The following is a 27,598-nucleotide window of genomic DNA, read 5'->3' on the forward strand; positions in this document are numbered from 1 at the left end:
TGGGGCATTTGCTATGGGACCAAGCAGCTCTGCTCCCCGGATCCAGACCTTGTGTAACACTGTGTGATGTTGGTCAGGGCAGAGTATGGGGTCAGGGCTATGGGCCGGGCACTAGGGCCCACAAAAGGTTAATCTAGCCCTGCCTGCAGGGAGTTCCAACACTGATCTTCCCACATGGGGCTGAGGGAAGTGGGCAGTCTGTGTGCAGTGGGGCAGCAGTGCCAGGGGTAGACGCTCTGGCCTGCTCCACCCAGGCCAGCAAGAGGAGGACAAAGAGCAGCTGCAGGCAAACACTGTCCAGGGTGCAGTCCCCGGTGTGCTGTGAATTCCCCTGGCACTGGCATCCATGCACCCATCCCGATAAGGCCTGTGTGGAAGAGAGCCCAGGCTCTGCACAGTCACGCAGGAAAGACTGATCGGGGTGAGGAACGGTTTGATTTCCTTCTTGGACAGGGTAACTGGTTTGGTGGACAGGGGAATGTGGGGGACATAATACATCTGGACGTCAGCCAGGCTTTTGACACAGTCCCACGGTACATTCTGATCAGTGAGCTGGAGAAATGCGGGCTTGGCAGAAGTGCCATTTAGTGGATACAGAATTGGTTAAACAACCGCAAAGAAAGAGAAGCTGCTAATGGGATGCTGTCAGACTGGAGGGAGGTCTCAAGTGGGCTTTCAAGGGATCTGTTCTGGGTCCGGTGGTGAATCGATGACCCGGAAGGGGGACTAGAGAGTGCATGGATCTAGTGTACAGATGACACAAAGCTGGGGGTGGGATTTCTGACACTTTGGAGGAGAGAGCTAAAATTCAGAGGGATCGTGATAAACTGGAGAACTGGGCTAGAGATGTCAAAATGACAGGTTTCAGAGTCGCAGCCGTGTGAGCCTGTATTCGCAAAAAGAAAAGGAGGACTTGTGGCACCTTAGAGACTAGCCAATTTATTTGAGCATGAGCTTTCATGAGCTACAGCTCACTTATGGAAGATGCTCCACTTAGGCAAGAAAAACCAAATGCACAAATACAGACTTGGGCGGGGATGGGGGGGGAGAGTAACTGGCTTGGCAGCAGCACTGCTGAGAAGGCTCTGGGGGTTGTGGTGGATCACACCCTGGACACGAGTCAGCAATGCGATGCTGTTGCAAAAGCAGCAAATGCGATTTCAGGTTGCGTTAACAGGAGGTGACAGTACTCATCGCTGGTCAGGCCTCGGCTGCAGTGCGGTGTCCAGTTTTGGTCACCAGTGTCTAGAAAGGATGTAGAAACTGGAAAGGATCCAGAGGCGAGCGACAAGGATGATCAAAGGGGTGGAATGCAGCCATAGGAGCAAAGGCTGAAGGACCTGGGTATGTTTAGTTTGGAGAAGAGAAGGTTAAGGGGGGCATGATCGGGGTCTTCAGATATTTGAAAGGCTGCCATAAAGAGGGAGAAAAGTTGTTCTCTCTGGCCCCAGAGGGCAGGACAAGAGGCGATGGGGTCAAACTCCAGCAGAGCAGGTTTAGATTAAATCTCAGGATCAACTTCCTAAGTGTAAGAACAGCAGGACAATGGGACAGAGCAGGGGCCTGGGGAGGTCGTGGAAGCTCCTTCACGGGAGGTTTCAAAAGGAGGCTGGAGAGCGAACTGTCTTGGATGGTTTAAACACACAAATCCTGCATCATGGCGGGCGTTAAGACGAGATGACCCTTGCGGGCCCTTCTAACCCTCTGGTTTATGATTCTAAGTATATTTGTAGCCTCCAGTTCTTTAGATAGAGCCTTAAATTAACTGTTCCGTGATCTTTCCTGGGATTGATGGCAGGCTAACCAGGCTGCTGTCAGCAGCAGGGGGACGGATTTCTCATTCCGCTGACATGGCTCAGGCCCCTGCCCCAGGATTCTCTCCTCGGCTTGTTTCCTTCCTTTCAAAAATAAACTCTGTAGTCAGTTTCCCTCTCGGGGTCTCGTGTGCTAGAACAAGGGAGCAGGGACTGGGCTGCAAACATTTCAGGGGCAGGTTTGACTTCAGACAACAAAACCAAAACCTGCCTCCTTGGCTTATCACCTTCCCATAGTGACAGCCACATATACTGGGGGTGCTCAGATTGTGCACTGGCATCTCACTAGGTAGGTACCCAGGGCCACCAGTAACGGGCAGGAAACAGGGCAAGCTGCAGGTGTCCCCTCTGAATTAATATGGACAGGCAGCTCTGTGAGGCTACAGGACCCAGGGACTCTCAGACCCCATGCTGGTGAGACAGGCACTGGGGTCCCTGCAGGCTGTACTGCAGACGCAGAATGGGGGCTGCATCGCAAAGGTCACCCTTAGGCCTCCCCTCGCACCCACAGGCTGCCCCTCTCTGGAGCCAGGCTGCCTTCGGCTTTGCCCGACGTGGGGCTGGGTTCGGGCACAGAGCGCCCGGCCCCCCTCTGCGCTGGCTGGGGACAGGCGGCTGCTTGGAACCTCCCATCCGCACGGGGAGCCTGACCCGGGAGCCCCCCGCAGCCGACAGGCTACAGAGGCTCAGGCAGCAGCGAGCACCCCTGGGATCGGGCTGCAGCTGGGGGAGTGACCATGCAAAGAGCAGCCCGGGGCGGTCACAGGGTCTGCTCCCGGGGGCCGTGCCCCCAGCAGAGACTGGCGCTGGTCAGTGGGCAAAACCCCTAAGGGCTGGGGCGCTGCAGGGCCCACTCCGCCTGGTATAGCCCCTGCCCCTAGGCATGACCCGCTCTTCCAACCCGCTCCCTGGACACAGCCCCCCCCACCTTGGGTATGGCCTCCTCTCCCTGCCCCCTCCCTGGATACTGCCCCCTCCCCCCGGGTATGGCCTCCTCCCCCCGCCCCCTCCCTGGATACAGCCCCCGCCCCCCCCGGGTATGGCCTCCTCCCCCTGCCCCCTCCCTGGATACAGCCCCCTCCCCCCGGGTATGGCCTCCTCCCCCCGCCCCCTCCCTGGATACAGCCCCCTCCCCCCGGGTATGGCCTCCTCCCTGGATACAGCCCCCTCCCCCCGGGTATGGCCTCCTCCCCCTGCCCCCTCCCTGGATACAGCCCCCTCCCCCCGGGTATGGCCTCCTCCCCCCGCCCCTTCCCCGGATACAGCCCCCGCCCCCCGGGTATGGCCTCCTCCCCCCGCCCCCTCCCTGGATACAGCCCCCCCCCCCGGGTATGGCCTCCTCCCCCCGCCCCCTCCCTGGATACAGCCCCCCCCCCCGGGTATGGCCTCCTCCCCCCGCCCCCTCCCTGGATACAGCCCCCGCCCCCCGGGTATGGCCTCCTCCCCCCGCCCCCTCCCTGGATACAGCCCCCCCCCCCGGGTATGGCCTCCTCCCCCCGCCCCCTCCCTGGATACAGCCCCCCCCCCCCGGGTCCGGCCCCCTCCCTCCGCCCCCGCGGGTCCTTTTCCTGTGGGCGGGGCAGCGCGACGCTTCCGGCGGCGGCTGACGGGGCGGGGCCAGGGGCGGGGCCACGCGACCAGGCCCCTCCCCCGCCCCCTTATCCCCGCCCCCGCCGCAGCCGCAGCGTCCGGAGTCGTTGCGAGGCCTGCTCGGTGAGTGTCTGGCGGGGGGGGGCTGCCTGGGGCTCGGCTCGGCGCCGGGGGAGGGGGGCTCGGCGCCGGGGGAGGGGGGCTGTGTTGGGGGGGCTGGGGGCTCGGCGCCGGGGGAGGGGGGCTGTGTTGGGGGGGGCTGGGGGCTCGGCGCCGGGGGAGGGGGGCTGTGTTGGGGGGGGCTGGGGGCTCGGCGCCGGGGGAGGGGGGCTGTGTTGGGGGGGGCTGGGGGCTCGGCGCCGGGGGAGGGGGGCTGTGTTGGGGGGGGCTGGGGGCTCGGCGCCGGGGGAGGGGGGCTGTGTTGGGGGGGGCTGGGGGCTCGGCGCCGGGGGAGGGGGGCTGTGTTGGGGGGGGCTGGGGGCTCGGCGCCGGGGGAGGGGGGCTGTGTTGGGGGGGGGCTGGGGGCTCGGCGCCGGGGGAGGGGGGCTGTGTTGGGGGGGGCTGGGGGCTCAGGGCCGGGGGAGGGGGTCTGTGTTGGGGGGGCTCGGCGCCGGGGGAGGGGGGCTGTGTTGGGGGGGGCTGGGGGCTCGGCGCCGGGGGAGGGGGGCTGTGTTGGGGGGGGCTGGGGGCTCGGCGCCGGGGGAGGGGGGCTGTGTTGGGGGGGGCTGGGGGCTCGGCGCCGGGGGAGGGGGGCTGTGTTGGGGGGGGCTGGGGGCGCCGTGCCGGGGGAGGGGTGCTGTGTTGGGGGGGGCTGGGGGCTTGGTGCCGTGCCCTGGAGGAGGAGGGGAGGGGCTCTGTGCCGGTGCTGGGGGGGTGCCCTGGAGGGGGGGCTCTGTGCCTGGGGGCTCTGTGCTGGGGGGGGCCTCTGTGCTGGGGGGGCTGGGGGCTCTGTGCCGGGGGGGGCTCTGTGTTGGGGGGGCTGGCTGCAGGTGGGGGGATTGGGCAGCGGCTGTGAGCGGCGGTGCTGGTCTCAGGCTGGGGGCTTTGGGGGTGGGGGTGGGAGTGTCTGCAGGCTGCCCTGGGTGCGTGGCCCAGCGAGGCTCCCGGGGGGCGGTGTGTGTTGTTAGCGTGTGGGGGCTGATGTGTTTGGCGCAGCCCTGAGCACAAGCGTCGCCCAGTCCCTGCCCCGAGGAGCCTACGTGTGCCGTGCTGCCGTCTCACAGTGCCTCTGCGAGGCCCCATGAAGGGCCCCGGCTGCAGCCGCCCTCCCCGGGCCCCGGCTCCTCCCTTTCACCCAGAGCCTGGCGCACTGGGCCCTGCAGGCTCCGCGGGCAGCCCTTGTGTGTTAGGGTGGCTCCCAGGCCTGTGCTGGGTGTCGCATGTATTTCACGTAGGCCTGTGTGAACCGGGGAAAGGGTAAGTAAATCGGTCGGGGCCGGCAGCAGGGCAGCTGTGTGCGTGAGAGGCCCTGGTCCCGCTCCCATGGGGTGGCACTCATGCCTGATGATTGCTCCCCTCCTGCCCTCTCCTACAATCTGGGTTTCCCCCTTGCTTTGGCCCTGACCCTTGGCCACCAGTTCGTGTCCGCAGGAGGGTGGCAGGATTGCAGGGCATCATCGTCTTTCACCAGAGGGCCTGTGCTGACCCTGTGTCTTCTTGTGGGCTGTGGCGATGCCCATGAGCAGTGCCAGGAGCCCATCTGATGCGGCAGGGTGAGGGCCCTGGCTGCTTGCTATGGCATTTAACGTCACACGTAAGACTTATTGATGGTGTTGGAGTGGGGTAGCATCATGCACCTCTCGCTGGCCGGCTGTCGTGGAGCTTCACATGGACACAGGCCTCATACAATGAGCCTCAGATGTTCTGTGCCCACAGAGTGGCAGCTGCTAAGGGGCATTGGCTCTCAGCGGAGCGATAGAAGCTGGTTCGATTCCTCTTAATTACAGTCTGGCAGCGAGGGCAGGATCCTATCCGCGTGGGCCACGCAGAGAGGCCTCAGGAGAGAAGCGGGTGAAGCTAAAGGGCAGGAGGCTGGGCTGGCTGAGGGCAGGGAGAGCACTGGGTTCCCTGCCCGGGCGGTGCAGCTAGAGAAGGGTTTGTTTTGCTAGGGGCACAGACCAAGTGGGCAGCAGCTCCAGCATTTCCCCTCCAGATATTGGTGTTAAAGCTGGAGCCAGCGTTTGCCTGCTGGGCGGAGCTGCTGCCCACTGACCCTGGGCCAGTGAGTGACAGTCGGTCGGGGGAGCTGCCAGACAGCCCTCGGGGGTGTGCGCAGCCCGGGAAAGTAGAAAGGCAAGTGCAGTGAGCCCAAGGCAAGTGAGCAGCTGGAGTCTCCTGAACTCTGTGCACTGGGATGGAGGATACGCACGACTCCGGCCTGCCTTGCCAGTGCTCCTTTTGGGCATGGGCCGATAGCCGGTGCTTTGCAGGCAGGCCGCCCCCTGTGCACCTGGCCAGCCACATGCGCTGGGTGTGGATGGGCAGGGCACACTCCCCCTGAAGCCTGACATCTGATGGCTCGTCCCCTAGTGTTGTTTGTCTGGGCCCCTGGGTGCTACCCCAGTCTGACCCCTGCAGTCTTGGTCTTGCTTTGCCATGTAACCCTTCTGCGGAGAACGGCCAGGCATCACTGTGGCTGTGGGCGGCTCTCATCCTGCTGCCTGAGGGTCGCAGCACTCTTGACAGCAGGTAGCTGGTCTGGGTAGGGCAAATGCTGGGCCCAGCCAACTTGGCAGTCCTGTCTGATCAAGAGGGCTGGTGGCCCCAGAGTAGCAGTCTGGGCTGGAGGTAGCACGGTGGGCATTTCCCCCGGGAAACCTCTCTGAGGGGGCGCTGAGCTCTTGCGCCCATCGGGAGGGGTGAATCCAGCTCTCTGTGACTTGCGCTGAATTCTGCACCCGTGCAGTGAGCCCTTGTGCTGGGCCAGAGCCTGCCTAGGGAAAGGTGCCCTGCTCTGTGCTGCCAGCCCAGGAGAGAGGCTGCAGCGTGGTCCCGTGCCAGCCACCTGCTCTCCTCCCTTAGCAGCTCCAGCCCCTGCCCAGGCTGCGGTGTCTGGAGGCTACCCATAGATGCCCTGTGGGTGCGGTGCTCTCCATTCCAGGACCGGAAGCGTCGGACCTGCCTGAAGGACAGCAGCACTTGTGTTAGTCTCTACGGTGCCACGCTTATTCAGCAGGTCCTTGTGAAAGTGCACGGCCAGCGCTGCTTTGAGAGCTCGGAGCAGGCGGGGCCTGTGCAAGCTTCCTCCACAGTCATTCTGCCAGTGCCCCTGGTTCCTGACCTGCAGCCCCCCCGGCTCCTCCCCGCAGGGCTGCTGCTGCCCCTCAATCCAGCTCTAGGATCCTCTCGCCTAAAGCCCCGGAGCTAGTGCCACCATCCCAGGCTAAGGCTGGTGGCTGCAGGGGCCGCAAGCCAGAGGCCAGCGATAGCTCGGCTGCGGTACCCAGGGCGCTGGCTGGGCGCTCTGCCTCAGGCTGCCGGGGAGGGTCCAGGCGTTTAGAGCCCTTCCCTTTTGGTCTTAAATGTAAATGGTCTGACCTGAGCCTGGGGATTGGTTCCAGTGGTGCCACTGGCCCAGGTGCTTTCTCCCCCGGTGACCCCACACCAGGTTAGCCAGCGTTCCTGCAGTGCAGGGCCAGATCCAGGAGGCTCTGGCTCATGCTGCTAGCCGAATGTCCGGCAAGGTCATCCCAGCCCTGCTGCAGCCGCACTGTCGCCAGGCCCTGCGATGTGCCCGCTACTACCAGGCTGATGGGGGTTGTAGGCAGGTGAAAATAGCTTTTGTGGGTGCCTCTCTCAGCTCGTCATGTGTGGGCAGGTCATTTCTTTAGCCTGTCAGCTGGCAGCATGGAGCTCTGCTACACCCAGGTGCTGCCTTGAACTGGCTCAGTTCTGCAGCCCCAACGCCCAGGCTGTCTCCTGGAACTGGCGCAGAAAGCCCTGCCTTGGTGCTAACCAGGGCTGCTACGCAAACAGAATGTTGGGGATCATTGGGAAATGGATAGAGACTAAGACAGAAAATATCTTATTGCCTCTCTATAAATCCATGGTACACCCACAGCTTGAATGCTGAATGCAGATGTGGTCTCCCCGTCTCAAGAAAGGTACATTGGAGTTGGAAAAAGTTCCGAAAAGGGCAACAAAAATGATGAGGGGTATGGAACGGCTTCCGTCTGAGGAGAGATTAATAAGACTGGGACTTTTCAGCTTGGAAAAGAGACGACTAAGGGGGGATAAGATAGAGGTCTATAAAATCATGACTGGTGTGGAGAAAGTCAGTAAGGAAGAGGTGGGTTTTTTGTTGTTGTTTACTCCTTCTCATACCACAAGAACCAGGGGTCACCCAATGAAATGAACAGGCAGCAGGTTTAAATCAAACCAAAGGAAGCATTTCTTCACATAACGCACAGTCAACCTGTGGAACTCTTTGCCAGAGGATGTTATGAAGGCCAAGACTATAACAGGGTTCAAAAAAGAACTAGGTAAGTTCTTGGAGGATAGGTCCATCAATGGCTATTAGCCAGGATGGGCAGGGATGGTGGCCCTAGCCTCTGTTTGCCAGAAGCTGGGAATGGGCGACGGGATGGATCGCTTGGTGATTCACTGTTCTGTTCATTCCCTCTGGGGCCCCTGGCACTGGCCACGGTCGGAAGACGGGATACTGGGCTAGATGGACCTTTGCTCTGACCCAGTGTGGCCATTCTTATGATTAGACCCAGCAGGTTGTTCTGGGCTCTGGATTCCATCTAGCTGCTAGTCCCCTTCGCTGGTTGCCAGTTCTGTTCCCAAAATGCGCTGGGCGTCAGGGTTGGCGCTCATTGCTGCGGACTCGGAGGGGGCTGCACAGAGATGCTGACAGGAAGCTGGGCTTGTGTGCATGGATTCTCTTGCTGCAGCTTTTCCGTCTGGTGCCTGTTTTTCTAGCTCCCTTGGGGCATTCTCTCTGCCTGTGGCTTGCTAGTGTTTACATTCAGGCTGTTTGGTGCAGGTCTGTGGCTCGCAGAGCAGGTCCTGGCAGAGGCCACGCTTGGCGTCTCAGGCCCTGCTCTGCAGAGCATTTCCTCGGGCTCTGACAAGCTGCTTCTGTCACAGCAGCAACAAGGCACCCGGCATGTTTTGAGTAGCAGCATTTCTCGCTTTGCCGCAGTCCAGTGCAGGGATCCCAGAGGCTCTGTTGGTGTTGGAGCTCACCCGCCCCCTCTGCTCACCGCCCCCCGGTTGCACCTGCTCCCTGGCTGTGCCTGGAGTTTCTCTGGTGCAGATCCAGCCCTGAGAACTGGAGCCCCGGGCGACGGAGCTGCAGAGAGACCCCGGGGGCTGCGTGCAGTGAAGGGGTGTGAGCCTGAGAGGAAGTAGTGCAGAATGTGGGCTGGGCAGATGGAGCCAGGCTGGCTGCACAGAGGTGGCCAGGGCAGGAGCTCTTGCTTCCGAGGGGGCTGCCAGCCTTCTTTAGTGCTCCCTCTCTCTGCCCCCCTCCCTGCGGTATCTGAGCAGCACCCTTGGCCCCCCTGCGAGGCAGGGAGGCGTTAGCGCCATGTGACTGAGGCCCAGAGGCAGGCAGAGTCCAGCTGAGCCAGGAGCTGCATCAGGTCCCTCCAGTCCCAGCCCAGTGCTCCGTCCACTAGACCCTCCTTGATTCGGAGCTAGCCGCACAACGCGGGTCTCCGGCTCAGCATTGGCATGTGCTGCTGATGCTGCTCCTCACCCTGGGCCATGCCCTGCTGGGCCAGGCCAGACGCAGCCCCGAGCAGTTCAACAGCCTGGGGTGGGGGGCAGGGGAGGGGCCAAGGCATCAGCTGCTACAGGACAATGGTTCCCAGCCGTTGTGGTTGGGAATAACACCTCACCCGGTGCAGTCTGCCTGAGTCTGCAGACCGGCGCGCTGCTTTCAAAGCTCTGAGCTGCTCTGGGGCGGCCTGTTACCCAGGAGCTCAGCCTAGATCCGTGTTCCCTTTTGGCCTCGGGGTCTCCCCAGATGGCAGCAGCATCGAATGGGCAAGGCTCCAGGCTAGTGAGGCACATCTAGCAGACGCTCCAGGGCTGGGAGCTGACCCGAGACCCCAAGGGGCAGAGGTTAGCGATGATGATGATGATGATTAGCCATTGGAGCTGCTCCCCTGGGGCCCCACGTGGAGTCTGTAAACTCAGACTGGATCTTTCCAAGTGCTCTGTTCTAGCTCAGCCAGGGGTTACGGGCTGGCTGCAGGAGTCACTGGGTGAGACTGACCCAGGAGGGCACTAGACCATCATGGTCCCTCCTGGCCTTGAGATGGCTCTGCTGCAGCTTGGGGAGTCTCGGAGCGGGAGGCGCTGGAGTGATCTGGGGGGTGGGGGGAAATGATCTGAACCCCCTGCGGGCTGGGGAAGGGCGCAGGTGCTGGAGGCTGTCCCCCCAGGAGGTGGTGGGGAGCCCTCTCCCTTCAGCAGCGAGGGGGTGCTGAGCAGCCTCTGACTCTGGCCCACTCGCCAGCCAGAGCAGGTTCCCTGAGGAAGCCCTGAGCAGTTTCCCAGGGCCTGCAGTGAGAAAGTCAGAGCAGCCCCCTTCGCTGCGGCTGGATCACGACCGCAGCTTGGACCCCACGTGGGGCTGGGTACAGGGAGTCTGATCTAGTGTCAGCCTCTGCTCCAGTGAATCCCTGGGCCAGGGTACAGCCTCTCCTCGCTGGCCGTGGGAGGAGCAGGCCTTGCTGCAGGGGATGGCAGGCGGGGGTGTGTGTGTCTAGCACAGACCCTGGGGATGCCAATAGGGGCTCAGTGCCCCTAGGACTCGCAGTGCCTCGCTGAGGTGACAGGATTAGGATTTCAGATGCCATAAATAGGCTGCACTGCAGAATTACAGGGAGTTCCAGCAGAGCTGCTTAGTGGCACTTCCTGCAAAGTGTGGCCGGGTAATACTCCACTCCTTTGGCCTGGGAAATGGTGCTCTGGGGCTTAAAATCCCCATGGTGGTGACAGCCCCCTCCTCCTGTCCTGTGATGGGATTAAGCCACCTCTCTAACTGCAACCCCCCGCTTTGTATCTAAGGTGTTCCCAGGCCCTGCTGTCACCCCGCAGCCGCCTCCTTGTGCTAATGGCTTCCTGTGCTCTGGTCTGGCCAAGCAGGGACTGACTGCCAGCCCCTTTCACCTCTGTTTGGGTTCCTGCTTCGGGCGCTAGCCCATGCTAGGAGCCTTGAGGCTGCAAATCGAGCAAGGTGACTTCAGCTGCGAGCAAGGTGCTTTTTCTTGGTGCTGAGCAACTAAAGGAGAGGTTCCTCCCCATCCCCTTGGCTTGCCGAGCCTGGGCGCTGGTATTCCTACCGGTCTCTGATTGCTCAGGCTGTTGGACAGCTGGGATTCCTGGGTTCCAAATTTCTGTCAGTTGGGTAAAGTTGCGTTTTAAGGCAGGGCAGCAGTACAGAGGAGATGCCCTGTGTCCTGCTTGGCTCTCAAAGGCCGACATGACGGAGGGGTGGCTGGGCCAGATTTGGTGTGACCTGGTGCCGGGGGCCACGAGCTGTAGAACGTTATGGTGTTAACAGCTGCAGTTTCCACAACCAAATGGCAGGCCGTGGTTTTCTTCCAGCCTTACTTGTCAGTAGCTTCCTGGGCGGATTTGTGGCTGTGCACGTCCCTGCACTCGCTGCATTCCTGCCTCCGGCCTGTTCCCAGCCCTCTGCTGCAGTGTGTGACGCTCTCCCGTCCGCACACCCGGCGCAGCAGCGATGGGTGTGACTGCCAGCAATGCACTGGGGCTCCTCAGGGCGCCCGGGCAATGCTGTCTGGGATCGTCCCTTAGCGCGGTCTCCGCCGCTGGGGAGGAGCGCTCGGCTGCTGAGGCTAGGACAAGGGGGCAGGTTTTGGTGTCTGTCTCTGACTCGGAGTTGTGATGGCTGTAGCTTTGTCCAGCTCGCTCCTCCTGCGGGGGGCCTGGCTCTGTGTGTGGCTGATGTCCCAGGCGTGGGATTAAGATAGCGAAGGACCCAGCAGGATTAGAGCGAGGAGGCTGCGCGTGAGGTGGGGAGCTTGAGGGGGCTCGCTCGGCGGAGAGCAGCCGTGTTAGACCTGCTGCTGCTCCCTGCGTGGCTGCCTGACAGCTGAAGCTGGCCGCGGGTTTCTCTCCCGCCCGCTCGATGGAGTGGGCTTGTTTATCGCAGCTGGGAGAAGGGTGTTTCCCAGGCAGGGCTGGAGGCTGCTGAGAAGGAAACTGCTGTGGCCTGAAACTCAGCAGGCTCTGCAGCTGCCCCCCCTGGGAATCGGGCTCCGCTCTGGGGAGGAGATCTCCTCCGCTCTGTGGCTGAGACGATAACAGCCTGATCAGGGCCTTCCTCGCAGCACCGCTCCGGAGCCGCCAGGCCTGCACAGCGCGGGGCACGGACTCTGCTTATTGTGGCATTGGCAGGCACCGACGTCCTACACCAACGCCACCCAGGGCCGTATGTATCTGAGACTCCCACGCAGGGGGGGCTTCTGGTTTGGACTGAGACCCCATATGCCCTGTGGGGGCAAGGCATGGGGCAAGTGACTTAGGCCCGGAGGCCTTGTTTCTCTCCTGGGTTGTTTTGGGGGCTTGTCCCTCCCCCTTCCCTTCCACGGGCTGGGGATTGCATCTCCATGCCTTGGAGATTCTTAGCCCCCCACCCCGGTCCTCCTCCACGCCAGTCTCTGCATTCTCACTGGCTGAGTAATGCTTAGATTCCTGGTGCCAGGGAGCCTGTCAATGGGTCAGAGGGAGGAGGTAGCCGGCCACACCAGGAGCCCATCCTATCTGGAATTGCCTGCCTCAGCTGTCTGGTCGCAGATCTCCTTGTTAGTCTGGGGTCCCAGGTCTGGCAGGAAAATGCTCATAACTATGTGTGGTTGGGGGGCGGGGGTGGAAGGTGCTCGAAGTGCCTTTGATGGGCTGTAAATCTCTGCCTGCTGATGTCCTAGCCAGGGGGAGGATCCCCCGGCCCCACGCCTCTCAAGCTTGTACCCTGAAGCATGAGGGTCGAGAGCCCCTGGAACATTGCAGTGCAGCGGCTGCTGTGATTCATGCCATAGAGGGTCCTTGGCCGTCCACCTGCAGAGGGCAGACCCCGGGCTGGAGGCCGGCATTAGGTGGCTCCGGGCCACAGTGCAGTCCGTTACGGTCGCCCGCAAGGTGCTAATGCACCTAGAACCCCGTCATTCGTTTCGCTGTAGCAGTGCCCAGCATGTGCCTTAGAGTGCCATGCTGGGAACCCAGCCTCTTGCTGATCCCTGCGAAACCACTGCTGTCCCCTCACTGTACCTACAGTCAGCTGCAAACAGGCCTTGCGGTGTCCTAAAGCTGGGGAGGGCAGGGACTCCAGAGCATCTATATCTTGCCTGCTGCCAGTGGCCAGTGCCAGAGCATCAGAGCATGGACAGAACAGGGCAATCATCGAGTGATCTACCCCGTCATCCAGTCCCCAGTTCTGGCAGTTGGGAACCCCAAGGCAGGGGGCTGCGTCCCTGACCAGCATGGCTAATAGCCATTGGTGGACCTGTCCTTCAGCGTGAGGGAGGCTGCACCTCTCTAGGTCACCAGGGACAGAACTCTGAGCTCATTGAATGCCCCACTGTCATGTTACGCGGTGGGGTGACTAGCCCGGGGCCTTCTCTGGCCCCTTAGTCTGTCCCTCTGGCCCCTGCACAGTGATGGTGGTAGGAGCAATGGGGCTCCCACTTACTCAATATCCCTGGTCTCATCTCCCTGCTCCCCAGAGCTCTGTTCCTCATCCTCCTCTGGATCCTTGTGACTTGTTCAGAGTCCTGTGACCAGCAGGACTCACTGTAGGGAAACACCAGCCCTTTATGTAACTGCATTAGAATAGATCTGGGGCAGCTGCCCTTGTCATCTGACTCCTGCTGCACGTTGAACTAGGCTCTGCTTGGAAGGTGCAGCTAGTGTGGGGCCCACAATGGGTTGTGAGAGCGGGTTATATCGCTCTCTAAATGGGCATAGCCTGATGCTTGTCTAGGCTGCTTCTCTGTGCCATGCTGCCTGGGAGAGGAGGGAACCTCCTCACTCTGGCTCTAGGCTGTAGTGCCCAAGGTCCTTGCCAGGTGTTCAGCCCCCCTCTGAAAGGGTGGGGCAGGCAGGGGTACCATGGTGCTGGCACTGGGCCTGAGCTGTCTTAGCTGTCTGCACTGCATCTTGTTGCTGATGCGAGTGCATGGGAGGTGCCAATGTGCATGGTGGTCCCCGGCATGCTCCTGGAGCCTGGGGAAGGGGAGGGAAGTTTGGGGAAGCTGTGCAGCCTGCTTCACTGGTGGGACAGGCGGAAGGGCCCCCCCGCTGACCTGCTCCGTGCTGTGATGGCGTGGGCCTGGCTGGCTCTTAGCAGTGGGCTGTTAGAGCCTGGCACAGGTTCAAGCCCAGGCTGCCATGGAGTGTTTCTGGCTGCCCAGTCTGAGAAGGGGACATCTAGGAGGAAGTGGGGGAAGGAATCGAGGTCTCCAGACACCCGCTCAGCAATGGGATTTGTCAAGGTGAGTCTGAGCGGAGAGACTGACAAATAGGCCCCCTGTCCCGGACCCACAGGAGCGGTGCTGCAGCCCCAGCTTTGAAATGGTCTCCAGGGCGAACCTTCAGTGGGCCTTACCCCTGAGGGGTCTCGCTCTGCCTCGTGGTACATAAGAACAGCCCTACTGGGTCAGACCAAAGGTCCATCCAGCCCAGTATCCTGTCTGCCGACAGTGGCCAATGCCAGGTGCCCCAGAGGGAGTGAACCTAACGGGGGGTGATCGAGTGATCTCTCTCCTGCCATCTATCTCCACCCTCTGATAAACAGAGGCTAAGGACACCATTCCTTCCCCATCCTGGCTAATAGCCATTAATGAACTTAACCTCCATGAATTTATCCAGTTCTTTTTTAAACCCTGTTATAGTCCTAGCCTTCACAACCTCCTCAGGCAAGGAGTTCCACAGGTTGACTGTGCGCTGAGTGAAGAACTTCCTTTTATCTGTTTTAAACCTGCTGCCCATTAATTTCATTTGGTGGCCCCTAGTTCTTATTATGGGGACAAGTAAATGACTTTTCCCTATTCACTTTCTCCGCACCACTCATGATTTTATAGACCTCTTTCATATCCCGCCCTTAGTCTCCTCTTTTCCAAGCTGAAAAGTCCTAGCCTCTTTAATCTCTCCTCATATGAGACCCGTTCCAACCCCCTCATCATTTTAGTTGCCCTTCTCTGAACCTTTTCTAATGCCAGTACAGCTACATGGCCTCACTGCCTCCTTGAACTGGGCATCTGGGCCTGCAGCCCCCAGCTCCGCTCTGCTTATCTCACTGAGCCAGACCCTGAGGGAGGCTTGTCCCTCCACAGGGCCAATGACGCATACGCCCTGTTGCCAAAAGAGCTGGCTTGTTCAGTGCCCTGCACACAGCACAGGCTGGCCTGAGGGGAGCCTAGAGCACCGTCCAGTCTGTTGGACCCAGAGCCAGCTGAGCTGCAATGACCCCTGTGACGCCAGGTGAGAGCCCTGGCTCCTGGGAGCCAGCACTTACCCCCATGGATCTCGAGCTAGGGAAAGGCTGTTCAGTCTCCCCAAGGAGAGACAGGAAAGTCCACATCCCTCTGGGTCCTTGGTTGCTGGGTGTCAATGTCCAGGCAACTGGCTTTGACATTGTCTTCTCATCTCTTCCATTGATATGGGGCTGAGGTCTGGAAAGCTGGGGACAACCCACCCATGTGTCTCCGCCTGCCTGGAGAGCAAACAGTAGGCAACAATGCAGCATCTGGGGGAAACTGAGGCACAAACAGGACTCTCAAAAATATTACCAAATATTCCCACTTCGTCACACCCCCTTCCTGCTCGTAAGGGTGGACCCAGCCCAAGGAGGAGTATTGCCGATGGGAAGCTGGCATTGCAGCTGTACTGCGCATGGGGATAACCGGGGCTTGCGTCTCTCACCAGGACCGAAGGAAGCACCCACTTCTGTGTTTCTGAGTGGGCCTGTGGGGGCATTCCTGGGAGCTGCTGGGCCCTGGGAAGGGGTGTGCGGTATGTGGGGGCTGTGCCGGGTGGCTGGGAGCTCTGGATGCCTAGGCTGTGTGACTGACGCTGGCTTGGTCTCACGGACGGTGTTAAATCCCGTGGGTGGTGCTGTGGTGGAGGCTGCGCTGTGGGGTTTCAGCCCTTCAGGCCCAGGGGGCAGCTGTGCTGCTTGTAAATTACTTGCAGGAGAAAGTTGGACTGAACCCAGGGCAGGGAACAGCCAGAGCCAGCCTAGCACTGTGTCACGTGAGCAGGGCCAGCTGATGCTGAGACTTAGATAGGATTTCCCTGGATCCTCGTGGCAGCAGGCCCAGCTCCCGCTGTTGCTGCCTGAGAAATGAGCCCTGGTGCTTACAAGAAGGGGCGTTGCCCTGCTGGGGGCTGGGCAGCGCCAGGTCTCTCCTGCTCCTGGCACAGCAGCTCCAACCTGGAGAGCTCTGCCTGCCAGCCCCTGGACACGGCCGGTGCTCAGTGGCCAGCCCTGTGCAGCACAGGTAGGGAGGGAGCCCGAGGAAGGGTGCTGGCCACCGGTATTCTGGGTGGGGTGTACTCTGGCTTCTGCTCCCAGGCCTGCTGGCAGGGTGGCACCTCGTCTGTTGCACTGCATGCCAACCTGTCATGGCAGGAGCCTGCCCAAGACCCACATGGGGGACGTGGGAACTTGGCAGCAGCTGTGTACAATGGAGTAGCGTGCATCTGCCCTCGCGGTTAACCCCATGGGCGCCTCGGCTGCAGCTGCGGCCCTGGAGGCTACGGATCCCGGCCTGCACGCTGTGTGGCCAGCGCTGCTAGGCTGTCGTCGCCACTTCTGGAAAGAAGGAAAATGGGCTTGTGTCCTTCTTTGCTTCTGTGTGGTAGGCAGAGGGCCCGGGGTGGGGGGAGCCCTGTGCTGGCAGGGGTCCCTGCGGGGGAGAGCAGTGGGGCCTGGGACGAGGGACCTGGGCAGAGGGGAAGCCCTGCAGTGGGGTAGGGAGAGGGTCCTGCGGGCAGTGGGGGTCCCTGTGGTGGGGGACAGTGGGGCCTGGGGAGGAGGGATCTGGCCAGAGGGGAAGTTCTGCAGCAGGGGTGGACGGAGGTGACCCTTGGGGGGCGGGGGGTGAACGGGGCCCTGTCTCCCTGGAAAAGCCAGGGGAGATTCGCTAGGGGACTGGGGAGCGGGCAGGGTCGTTGTCAGCTGTTGCGTGCAGGAGGCCTGAGTAACAGCCCCTTCCTGCCCCTCCTGCGTGGTGGCTGCCCAAGGTGCCTCGGGTACCTCCGCACAGCCTGTGCAGCAGCCCCCCAGCCGGGCGCGGGCTAGCGCTTGGACGATGGCGGTGTAGATGCGCGTGGAGTTCGACTGGGGCTCTGAAACCCCCCAAGCCCCGCTCTCCTGCGGGCTGTGTTAGACGGACCCTTCTGGCAGTGCAGGGACCTGCCACCCATGCAGTCACAGGGCACCCCGAGTAGAGTGACCAGATGTCCTGATTTGATAGGGGCAGTCGTGATATTTTGGGGTTTTGTCTTATATAGGTGCCTGTTTACCCCCATCCCGATTTTTCACACGGTCTGGTCACCCTAGCCCTGAGGCAGCCCCCCAACAGCCAGATCCGGACCAGCAGGGCCTTCCATTTGGCCTGCCAGGCGTCAGCAGCTCCGTACTGCTCCTTGCTGGGGGCTCCATGTCCGGACCGCCCGGCTCCAGCGCCTGGCCTCCCCGCCCGGTCCCGGCTGCTGTTCCCTCTGGGCGCCCAGGAGGGAAAGGGGCTGCCAGGAGCATGGGGCTGGTGGAGCCCTGTGGGGAGCAGGGGCCCTCCCCAGAGCCCCCCGCAAGGCGCCCCCTTCCCTCTGAGCTGGCCGGGGCCGGGTGGGAGCAAGGGGGCCTCAGGCAGGTCTGGGGCCGGGGCAGGCCTGCAGGCAGAGCTGAGCAGTGGGGCCCCCGGGAACAGGAGGTGGGAGAGAGGGTGCTGCCGGCTGCCCGACCCCCGTCTCCGGCCTGTGGGGGGGACGATGCTGGCGCTAGGCCCTGGTTACCGTGGCGACAGAGCCATGGGAACTGGGTCAGCCTGCTCCCTAGCAGAGACACCTCATGGCTGGGTGACGTGGGCCCCCCCGAGCGAGCCTGGGGGGGAGCAGGGGTGGGGCACAGGGGCTGGGGAGGAGGCAGGGGGGCAATGGGGGGGGCTGGGGAGGTCATGGGGGCATGAGGCAATGGGTGGTGGGGGCTAGGGAGGCAGCCATGGGGTGATGGCAGCTGCGGGCAGGGGGATGGAGGCAGCCACGGGGGGGGCATGGAGGGGGGAGGCAGCAGCATGGGGTGATGGGGGGGCCAGTGAGGCAGTCGTGGGGGGGGTATGGACTGGTGGGGGGCTGGGGAGGCAGCTGGTGGGGGGCATCTAGTCCTGTCCGCTCCGGAAAGGATGGGTCCAGGAGGCTGCCTGGGACGCTGGGCTTTGGGGGGCCCCTCAGGCTGTGGCTGGCTGGCTGGCAGTGGGGGGGACTCGGGAGCAAGGCCTCTAACACCCCCTCTGTGTGTTTTCTCCTCAGTACTGAAGCGGCAGTGAGCACCTTGGAACATGTCCCACGAGAAGAGCTTCCTGGTGTCGGGCGATGGCTTCCCCACTCCAAGCCCTGCCTTCCCTGGGCAGCAGCCTCCTGCCCCGCCAGCCTACGCACAGCCCCCCTTCCCGACAGCACCCTATCCACAGCCCCAGTTCCAGCCAGGACCCTACAACCAGCCGGGCTTTCCGCAGGGCCCGTACCCTCAAGGGCCTGGGCCGTACCCACCAGCCCTGTATCCTCAGGGGCCATATCCACCAGCAGGCGCGTATCCTCAGGGGCCGTGTCCACCAGGGCCGTATGTGCAGCCGCCGTACGCCCAGCCACAGCCCATAGTCTCAGAGGACCAAGGCTGTAAGTGATATTACTGCTCCCGTGGGAGGCGGGGGAGAGGCAGTGGGGAGGGCATGCCTGGGGGGGCTGCCCCATCCCCCTCTAGAGCTGAGCGAGACCCAAACCCTCCCAGCAGCCAGGCTGCATTCCGCCTGCCTGGAGTCCCAGCAGGTGCTGCCGGTCCAGCTGGAGGCCTCTCCCCAAAGTCTGCGGCAGCTAGTGGTGCCCTCTGACCTGCTGCCATGCAGAGCTGCCAGACTCCTCCTGGGGCTCCCAGGTCTGCTCTGCACCTGCTGTGGCCCTGGGGATAGTACCTGTGCCCTCAAGGGTGGGGGCGAGCTGCTGGGAAATGGGGTGAAAGATGCAGAGCCAGCCCCATCCCTGGGGGGCCAAGTGAGGGGGATCTGGGTTATGTGGCGGGCTCTGGACATAGGCTCTGTGAGAATAACCCAGGATCTAGACCTCAGGGAGACAGGGAAGCTGGTTAACCTGGTGCAGTGTCTGTGTAAACAGGTCCCTAGACACCACTTTGCAATGGGATCCATGATGGCCCCTGTGACTCCTGGGCACGGTAGGGCAGCGGTAACACTCCCAGTCTGAGGAGCTCTCTGGGCCCCTCCATCCTGCACAGGGCCCAGAGGTCTGAGTGAGGGGTGGGATTTGGGGGCTGAATTGGTGTGGCTTGGCCAAGGTCACCAGAATCGCTGGGGCTCAGTGCTCTCCACCTGCCCACTCCCTGCTGCTGCAGCTGTGAGGGCTTCTCTGCCCGGGAACTCTGCCGTGGGGACAGCAGCAGTTGCTTCCTCTGGAGAAGAACGGGGAGTCCCTTGCCTGCAGCCCTCTTGCACCCCAGGGAGAGAAGAGGAGACTCCTGCAGCCTCCCCTCCCTGGGGCAGGTGAGGCCTAGCCACGAACCAGGGCCCTGTTTCCTGCCGGCCCTCCACCATCGGGGAGGGGGGCATGGTGGTGTCTGGCATGCTCTCTTAGCCACAGAGGAATTGCTGAGCTGCGCCTGTGACTGTTCGCCCCGGTGTGTGCAGCGCAAGCCAGCATGGAGCTCCTGGGGAGAGGATGCTGCAGCCACCTTCCCATGCCACGCTGGCAAGGGGGCCAGTGGGAGACGGGCTGGGCATGGGAGACCCGGGGGAGACAGGCTGGGTGTGGGGGGCAGCTTCAGGCTCCCTCCAGCCCTCTGAGAGGCGCAGGGCGTGGGCTCCTGCCTCCCCACACCAGTGCCCTCAGGTGGGGTGTGGCAGGCACAGCCATGCTCCTGACCAGCTCTGCCCACCGCTCCCAGCCCTGCCTGACCCTCTCACCTGCCTTTCTCGTCTCCGTGTGCGGCACTCCCACCACCAGACGGAGTGAGCCCTCCCCATGTGCCCTGGAGACTGGCACCATGGCCATCAGAGTTGGTGAGCTGCGCTCCTGGGGCATAGCCAGGCCGTGATCTCCCAAGGGGTGGGGCTGGAGATGTGGGGCAAGGTGCCGCAGTGCGTGCGGTAGAGCCCAGCACCCATCTGGCCTGGGGCCTGCTCCCCTGGAGCTTAGTTCTTCTTGGGCGCTGGACTGCTCCTGGCCAGGGCCAGGGGGCTGAAGGGCTCTGCACCAGCTTCTGTCTTACTCCCCCTTTCTCCAGCTCCGCTGCACAGTAACTACCATGAGGAGGGGCCGCCCTCGTACTATGACAACCAGGACTTCCCCATCACCCACTGGGATGACAAGAGCATCCGCCAGGCCTTCATCCGCAAGGTGAGGGGCTCCCAGTGCACTGGGGTGCTTCAGTCAGGCTGGGCAGGGGCCAAGGGCCTGTGATCCCCACTGGAGGAGGTGGGAGGGGGCCCCTCTTTGCGTGGGGGTAGGGGAAGATTCCCTATGGTGGGGGAGAGGGGCCCTGCCCTCACCCATGCCGTGTGCCCTTCCAGGTGTTCCTGGTGCTGACCCTCCAGCTGAGCGTGACCTTCGCCTTCGTGGCCATCTTCACCTTTGTGAAGGGTGTGAAGGGCTTTGTGAGGCGCAATGTCTGGACGTACTATGTCTCCTACGCCGTCTTCTTCATCTCGCTGATCGTGCTGAGCTGCTGTGGGGAGTTCCGCCGCAAGTACCCCTGGAACCTGGTCGCCCTGGTGAGCACCAGCCTCCAGGCCCAGCGTGGCTCTTGCAGCCCCACCCCTGAAATCCCCTCTCGCTTGGGGTGAGTGGGAGGGGCCCTCTGTCTGCTCTGGGGCAGGCTGGAGTCGCTCTCCCCACCCGTCGTGCTGTTCCCTACGCTGCCCCATCCCCGTACGACCCCCCCATCCCCGTACGACCCCCCCATCCCCGTACGACCCCCCCATCCCCGTACGACCCCCCCATCCCCGTACGACCTGTGCTGCATGGCTAGTCTCAGCGCTGCAGGGTGCTGAGACAAGCTGCCGTGGCTGAGTGCTCCGGGGAGTCTCCCTACCCAGCTGCTTACGCAGGGTGCTTGTACCCCTTACCCCATGGTCTTGCACCTCCTTCCAGGAGTGCTGAGCTGAGTCAGCCCTGCTGAGGAGGGGCTGGGCGGTGCAGGGGTGTTGAGCCCAGGGAGGCACTAGGAGGTGCTGCGCTGCTGGCTCTGGGGTGGAGCCCCATAGGGGGCGTGTGACAGAGTGAGGAGGATTGACCTGGAGATGTTGCCGGGGAGTTTTACTGGGACTGTCTGCAATGGGGATGGGGTAGCAGGGGGTGACTTCACTTGAGGGACGATACCTGAGCCTGTCACCTGAGCCAGGAGGGGGGATGGGGCCAGGTGACATCTTCTGCCCGGGGAACTGGACAAAGGCTGGAGGAGGAGCTGGGGGAGGCTGGGTGAGATGGCTGAAGGGGTTTCAGTTTGGAGTGGTCTGGGGAAAAACGGAGGGAGCCCCAAGGCCGGGATCTAAGCTCCCTGCCCCCCAGAGGGACCTGACTGAGGGGTCCTATTTGTACCTACAAGCTCTGTCTGGACTGTGTTCCTGTTGTCTAATAAACCTTCCATTTTACTGGCTGGCTGAGAGTCACGGGGAATCGCAGGAAGTGGGGGTGCACTCCCTCACACATCCTGTGTTAGCACTGACCCCAAGCGCAGCCCCCTAGGTCTTGAGCACAGTGCCAATAACAGCCCCATGGCCACGGTCCCTGGTGGATCTGGGGTGAGATTTCATTACACTTGCTTTTGGCTGAACGCAGGGCTAGTCGTACTTTCTTGTCCCTTTGGTTGGGCGTGAGCTGGCTACATTGGGGCAGGAGGTGGAGACCCCTTCTGATGGCCATGTGCTAGGCTTTTAGCAGGTGGCCGTTCCCTCCAGCAAAGGCTGTAAACCGTTCGTTCACCATTCTCCCCAGCTGGGCACTCTCCAGGCCCAGCCCCTCTTGGGGTTGTAGGTTTCCAGCTTTGGGCTTTCCGGTGCGTGCTGCAGACGGGTCCCCGGGGGAATGAGGCTGTTGTGGCACTAAGGGTTTATGGCTCAGGGCTGGATGGTGGTGCCCAGGCTGCTTCCCTGGCAGCTGGGGGTGCCCCTCACCCGGGTGCCTGCCCCACCCCAGCTCTGCTTGGCCTGCCCCAGTCCCGCCTCCCTCTAACGCATGTCCCTTCTCTCCAGTCCATCCTGACCATCAGCCTCTCCTACATGGTGGGGATGATCGCCAGCTTCTACGAAACGGACGCCGTCATCATGGCTGTGGGCATCACAGCCGCTGTCTGCTTCACCGTTGTCCTCTTCTCCCTGCAGGTGAGGGGGGCTGGGCTCTCTCCCTGCCAGTGCTCTGTCCCCAGGCTGGGCTGGGAGCTCGCTGTTAGGCCACCCAGGGGGGATTCCTTCACTAAAAGCCCTGTGGCTGTCTGGGGAATGAGGGGTTGGCATCTGCCTTCTCCAACTGTGAGAGCGGGGAGCCAGGAGCCCCAGGCTGTCCCCTCCTGGGGATATGGCTGTGCCTGGGGCCCTGGCACCTGTGGGTCACTGCCCAGCCGTGCCCTCCAGTCTGAGCCTTAGCCAGACTCCTGCCATTAGGAGTCAGTCCCTGCTGCAGTAGCTTCCCCGGCACTGTCTGTGCCTTCGTGCTACTAAGGGGTTGATGCTCCAGAGCCCTTGGGCTGGGGCAGCACCTGCCCGCTAACGGCTCCACGTGCTCAAGCTGCAGTGGGTGTGGATTGTGCTTAGCAGGAACAGCAGCGTCCCTGGGAGCTGGACGTGGGGTTGGCAGGATCCAGGTGCAGCCTGTGAGCTGCCTGTGCTGGTTCCCAGGGAATTCGCCCTCGGACCCAGACATGCCGTAGCCTTGCTTGGGGCTGGACAGCCAGCACTGCAATAACCGGCCCATGTCTGGGCTCCTGGGGGAGCTGCCTGGAAAGCAGAGACCTGGGCCCAAAGCAGGGCTCCTTTCAGCTCCTCCAGCAGGCGGAGCAGTGCTGGGGTCAGGCACTGCCCAGCCACGAGGGCAGGGGCTGGAGACCCTGCATGTGACGACCCAATGGCCCGTTGTCCTCTCCTGCAGACCAAGTACGACTTCACCTCGTGCCGGGGCGTGCTGATCGTCTGCCTGGTGGTGCTGATCATCTTCTCCATCCTGTGTATCTTCATCCGGAACCGCATCATGGACATTGTCTATGCCTCGCTGGGAGCCCTGCTCTTCACCTGTGTGAGTGTCTGCCGGGGCGGGGTGGCTGCGTGGGTGGGAGCCAGGGTGCTCGGCCTAGAGGCTTGCCAGGGCCTCAGATGGGCCAGCTCTGCCTGATGAACCCCTCCCCCATGGGGATGTGGCTGCCTCACCCCAACTGAGAAACCAAACCCCCAGGGTCATGGGCGCTGCGCCCCTTGGGCCTTAAAATCCACCCTCTCCAGCTGCGAGTCTAGCTATGGCCACCCCATCCCTGTGCCCGTGGGTGAGCACCTTGCCGGAGAGCCGGCCTGGAGCTGTGCGCTGGGGACAGCTCTAGAACTGGCATAGCTTCAGACCCTCTTCGTGGCGCCACCTGGGAGCTTGTTCCTGCTCCTGCCTCGTCCCAGCTGGAACCACGGCTCTGCGGTGGGGGTGGGCATGAACACGGGGTCCCAGTGTCAGCTGTGGGGCCAGCCGTCGTGCCTGGATAAACGCCCCCATTTTTGAGATGGTGGCTGCTGGCAGGTGGGAAGGGCCAAGTCCCAGCTCTTGCTCACCAAGCCAGAGAGCCCTGTCTGGGCTGGCACTTGGGACCCATCCCCTTACCTAGAGCGGGAGGGGTGTTGGTGACCCTGCTCAGAAAGGGAGGGAGGAGCTTGGCAGGGCAGTGTCAGTCATGGCCAGGGACGGCCCATCCCTTTGGATCACCCAACCCCCAGTGCTCTGCTCCTGGGTGTGACACTGTCCATGCCCCTCCATCCTGGCAGCATTTCCAGAGCACCCCCGTGTGCAGGGGGGCAAGAGGCGCAGCCTGGCATGGACCATCCCTCCTGCCATGCCATGTGCAAGACGGGGGGGCTGCATTCTCCTGGGCAGCAGAGCTGCTGGCAAGGCCTGCAGCTGGGCAGCCAGGCATGGTCCCCACAGAAAGCGTGCTGGTGTGTCAGGCTTGTTGCCAGGACTGGCATGCGCTTCCTGGTGACCCCCTCCCCCCTTGCAGTTCCTAGCGGTGGACACTCAGATGATCCTGGGGAACAAGCAGCTGTCCCTGAGCCCGGAGGAATACGTCTTTGCCGCCCTCAACCTCTACACGGATATTATCAACATCTTCCTCTACATCCTGGCCATCATCGGCCGGGCCAAGGACTAGCGCACCCGCTGCTGTGGAGAGTAGGGTAACCTCCTGTGCCAGCCCCACCTCACTGCCCCCACCCCGGCCCTGCTCCCCCATAGCCATTTGCTGTGTTGTTTTCATGGCATCTCGTTGTTGGTTCTCGTGTTCTAGTTATTTTGACCCATGGTCACCTTACCAGTTCTTCAGGAAGGACAGTGGGGTTGGGAGCATCTGAGCTGCACTGGGCTCATGGTTTTGGAAGGACCCGCCCTGGGCCATCATGGGATGAGGGACGCTCTCCATCCTTGGGCTGCCCGTGCTGCGTGGGGGTGTGGGGCTGGGCGCAAAGGGGGCGGGGCGGGGGGGTGTATAAATCGCTTTGCTCTGCACCACGTCAGGAGCCGCTGTCTTGCTTCAGGGAATGTCTCTGCCTGGCTGTGTCCCAAGCATGCTGCTCCCCCCCTCTGCCAGAGGCAGCTCTTTGGCTGCTACTGCTCCTCTCAGCTGTCGGTAGCCAGCTGCGTCCCCAGCCTCCCACTGGTGAATGGATTGAAGCCCACTCTGGCCCCAGGCGCTACCCTCTAGTGGCAGGGCTGCCTCACACAGGCAGATCAGGCCTTGGCATTTCGTGAGACAACCAGAGAGAGCTTCAAAGCACCGGCTCTGTTAGCGCCTGGCCCCAGAGATCTGACAGGCTGGGCAGTGCCTCCCAAGCGGTGCCCCTGCCGGGCCTGGCAGCACCTGCCTATATTCACTACAGTTAGTCATGAAGATGTTTGAGACCCTGAACCATTGGTGGTGGTGTGGGGGGGCTAACTGGGGGGGCTGAGTGCAGGCCGCTCCCCAGAGTGCCCTGGTGTGCAGCCCCCTTGAGGCTGCTTCCCAAGGTGCTATGCATGGCTGGCCCAGGGGTGAGCGCAGGGCTCTGGCCAGTTCCCCTCCCACGAGCACCTGGTGTGGGCTGCACCACAGCCCTGCCTTCCTTTTCCATGCAGCCCAGCTTCCTCCTGCTCCAGGTGGCCGGAGGGCTGGGTCCCTGTCGTTCTGTATGTCACTGGATGCTGCTGTTAATAAAGTTCTGTCTAGATGTGAGACCTGCACCCGTCGACTCTCCTTTCCCCATCCCAGCCCTCTCCTGGGGCGCCCCCTGCACGAGCAGCATCTACACTGCCCCCTGCCCAGAGGCCTGGCTAAACAAGCGGCACCAGGAGAGACCTGGGTGAGGCTCGCCCTGCTGGGCAGCCCAGAGACCACTTTGCCATCCCCTCTGCACACCAGTCCCTGGGGCCAGGGAGCTGCATTCCTTGAGTTGTGCAGACCTCTCCCTCCCTGTGTGCCAGCCCACTTGGCAGCTAGACATCGAAGGGAGCAAGGGGCTGGCTGAGGAGGTTCTTGCTCTAGAGCAAGGTTACTAGCCCTTGGGCTCCTGGCTCCCTCTCCTCAGGAGCAGGGCACTGTCAGGGCCAGGGGAGAGGACTTCAGCAGAGCAACAAGCACCTGTGCCTGCCCCACACACCTGGGGGTATCATGGGGCAAGTGGGGGGCCTTCTGCACCATTTGGGCTCCATAGCACTACATGGCGCAGCCAGCGGAGACCAGCACAGAAAGATCGATCCCAGAGCCCCTCCCGCCCCCTGGAGCAAGGGAAGGCCCTGACAGACCCTGGGGCCGTGTAGGGGCAGGGATATAAATGCCATCTCTGTCCCGGCAGCCCCCGTGCCCCAACCACACGTACAGTCTCCTGGTAGCACAGGCAGGCTGTGAGCACTGCTGAGCTGCCTGGACTCCCGTGGCAGGAGGTTCTGGGGTGTGGTGCTCGAGTGGGGTCCCTGCACTGCTGCATGCTGCCTGGCTGTCCCTGTGCCCCGAGCCCAGAGCCACTCTGCACTCATCTGTATAAATAGGATGTCCTAATAAAGTGAGAATGTACAAAGCATTGGGCTCCTCTCGTCCTTCTTGGGCTGGGCTTTCCTGCAGCTGCTGCTCCCCCTGCCAGCAGCAGCTGGGTGCAGGTGAAGTGTCTGTATCACTGTGCTGCCCTCTCTCCTAGGCATGGTGTGACAGTACCCAGGGTCCTGAGGCCTCTCCCTGCCACTGCCTTAGCATGTCCCTGCCTGCTGTGGGTCAGTCCCTGAAACCAATGGCCTCGGGCAGCCCAGGCCCGCTGGCTCTGTACAGGTTAGCCAACATACCAACCCCTCAGTCATAGAACTGTAGGACTGGCAGGGACTAGAGAGGTCATCTAGTCCAGTTCTCTGCACTCATGGCAGGACAATTATCTAGACCCTTCCTGAGGGGGGGTTTGTCTAACCTGCTCTTAAACATCTCCAATGACGGAGATTCCACAGCTTCCCTAGGCAATTTATTCCAGTGCCAAACCACCCTGACAGTTGGGAATTTTTTCCTAATGTCCAACCTAAACCTCCCTAGCTGGAATTTAAGACCATTGCTGCTTGCTGTAGCCTCAGAAGTAAACAAGAAAAAAAATTTCTCCTTTCTCCTTGTAACAACCTTTTATGTACTAGGAAAACTTGTACGTCCCCTCTGTCTTCTCTTCTCCAGACTAAACAAGCCCAGTGTTTTCAATCTTCCCTCACAGGTCAGGTTTTCTAGCCCTTTTATCATTTTTGTTGCTCTTCTCCGGACTCTCTCCAGTTTGTCCACATCTTTCCTGAAAGGTGGTGCCCGGAACTGGCCACAATACTCCAGCTGAGGTCTCATCAGGGCACAGTAGAGCAGAAGAATTACTTCTCCTGTCATGCTTACAACACTCCTGCTAATACAGCCCAGTATGATGTTTGCTTTTTTTGCAACAGCGTTACACTGGTGACTCATATTTAGCTTGTGATCCACTATGACCCCTAGATCCCTTTCTGCAGTGCTCCTTCCTAGGCAGTCATTTTGTATGTGTGCAACTGATTGCTCCTTCCTAAGTGGCATACTTTGCATTTGTCCTTATTGAATTTCATCCTATTTACTTCAGACCCTTTCTCCAGTTTGTCCAGATCATTTTGAATCCAGAGCACTTGCAATCCCTCCCAGCTTGGTATTGTCCACAGGCTTTATAAGTGTACTCTCTATGCCATTATCTAAATCACTGATGAAGATATTAAACAGAACTGGACCCAGAACTGATCACTGCGGGACACCACTCATTATGCCCTTCCAGCATGACTGTGAACCATTGATAACTCCTCTCTGGGAACAGTTTTCCAGCTAGTTATGCACCCACCTTATAGTAGTTCCATCTAGATTGCATTTCCTTAATTTGTTTATGAGAAGGTCGTGCAAGACAGTATCAAAAGCCTTTCTAAAGTAAAGGTGTACCACATCTACCATGTCCCCCTTATCCACAAGGCTTGTTACCCTGTCACAGAAAGCTATCAGGTTGGTTTGACATAATTTGTTCTTGACAAATCCATGCTGACTTTTACTTATCACCTCGTTATCTTCTAGGTGTTCGCACATTGATTGCTTAATTATTTGCTCCATTATCTTTCTGGGTACAGAAGTTTCTGGGTCTGTAATTCCCTGGGTTGTCCTTCTTCCCCTTTTTATAAATGGGCACTATATTTGCCCTTTTCCAGTCCTCTGGAATCTCTCCCGTCTTCCAGGACTTTTAGAAGAT

The 27,598-nt window shown here is 61.3% G+C and overlaps 1 protein-coding gene across 6 annotated transcripts; it reads left to right on the forward strand.

The window, feature by feature from the left end:
* Positions 1-3,435: 3,435 nt before the first annotated feature.
* GRINA (glutamate ionotropic receptor NMDA type subunit associated protein 1) lies at positions 3,436-25,904 on the forward strand. 6 transcript variants are annotated; one of them, XM_075124841.1, is made up of 7 exons: positions 3,436-3,527; positions 17,913-18,278; positions 19,894-20,006; positions 20,180-20,380; positions 21,860-21,988; positions 22,752-22,895; positions 23,857-25,904. In XM_075124841.1, exons 2-7 carry the CDS (start codon positions 17,942-17,944, stop codon positions 24,004-24,006), a joined length of 1,074 nt encoding a protein of 357 aa, XP_074980942.1. In that variant the 5' UTR covers positions 3,436-3,527; positions 17,913-17,941; the 3' UTR covers positions 24,007-25,904. The 6 variants fall into 6 exon arrangements, with proteins under 6 accessions (XP_074980942.1, XP_074980945.1, XP_048693066.1 ...); XM_075124844.1 differs by lacking the exon at positions 3,436-3,527 and adding an exon at positions 11,140-11,398; XM_048837109.2 differs by lacking the exon at positions 3,436-3,527 and adding an exon at positions 11,426-11,817.
* Positions 25,905-27,598: the final 1,694 nt, after the last annotated feature.

The sequence above is a fragment of the Caretta caretta genome, chromosome 2 (genome assembly GCF_965140235.1).
Source record: "Caretta caretta isolate rCarCar2 chromosome 2, rCarCar1.hap1, whole genome shotgun sequence".
Classification (NCBI taxonomy): domain Eukaryota; kingdom Metazoa; phylum Chordata; order Testudines; family Cheloniidae; genus Caretta; species Caretta caretta.

Excerpts from the sequence above, each read along its gene's own strand:
- GRINA (XM_075124841.1), top strand. The coding sequence starts at position 17,942 with ATGTCCCACGAGAAGAGCTTCCTGGTGTCGGGCGATGGCTTCCCCACT. Across the intron at positions 18,279-19,893 it reads AGTCTCAGAGGACCAAGGCT|CTCCGCTGCACAGTAACTAC; the intron begins GTAAGTGATATT and ends CCCTTTCTCCAG. Across the intron at positions 20,381-21,859 it reads CCTGGAACCTGGTCGCCCTG|TCCATCCTGACCATCAGCCT; the intron begins GTGAGCACCAGC and ends CCTTCTCTCCAG.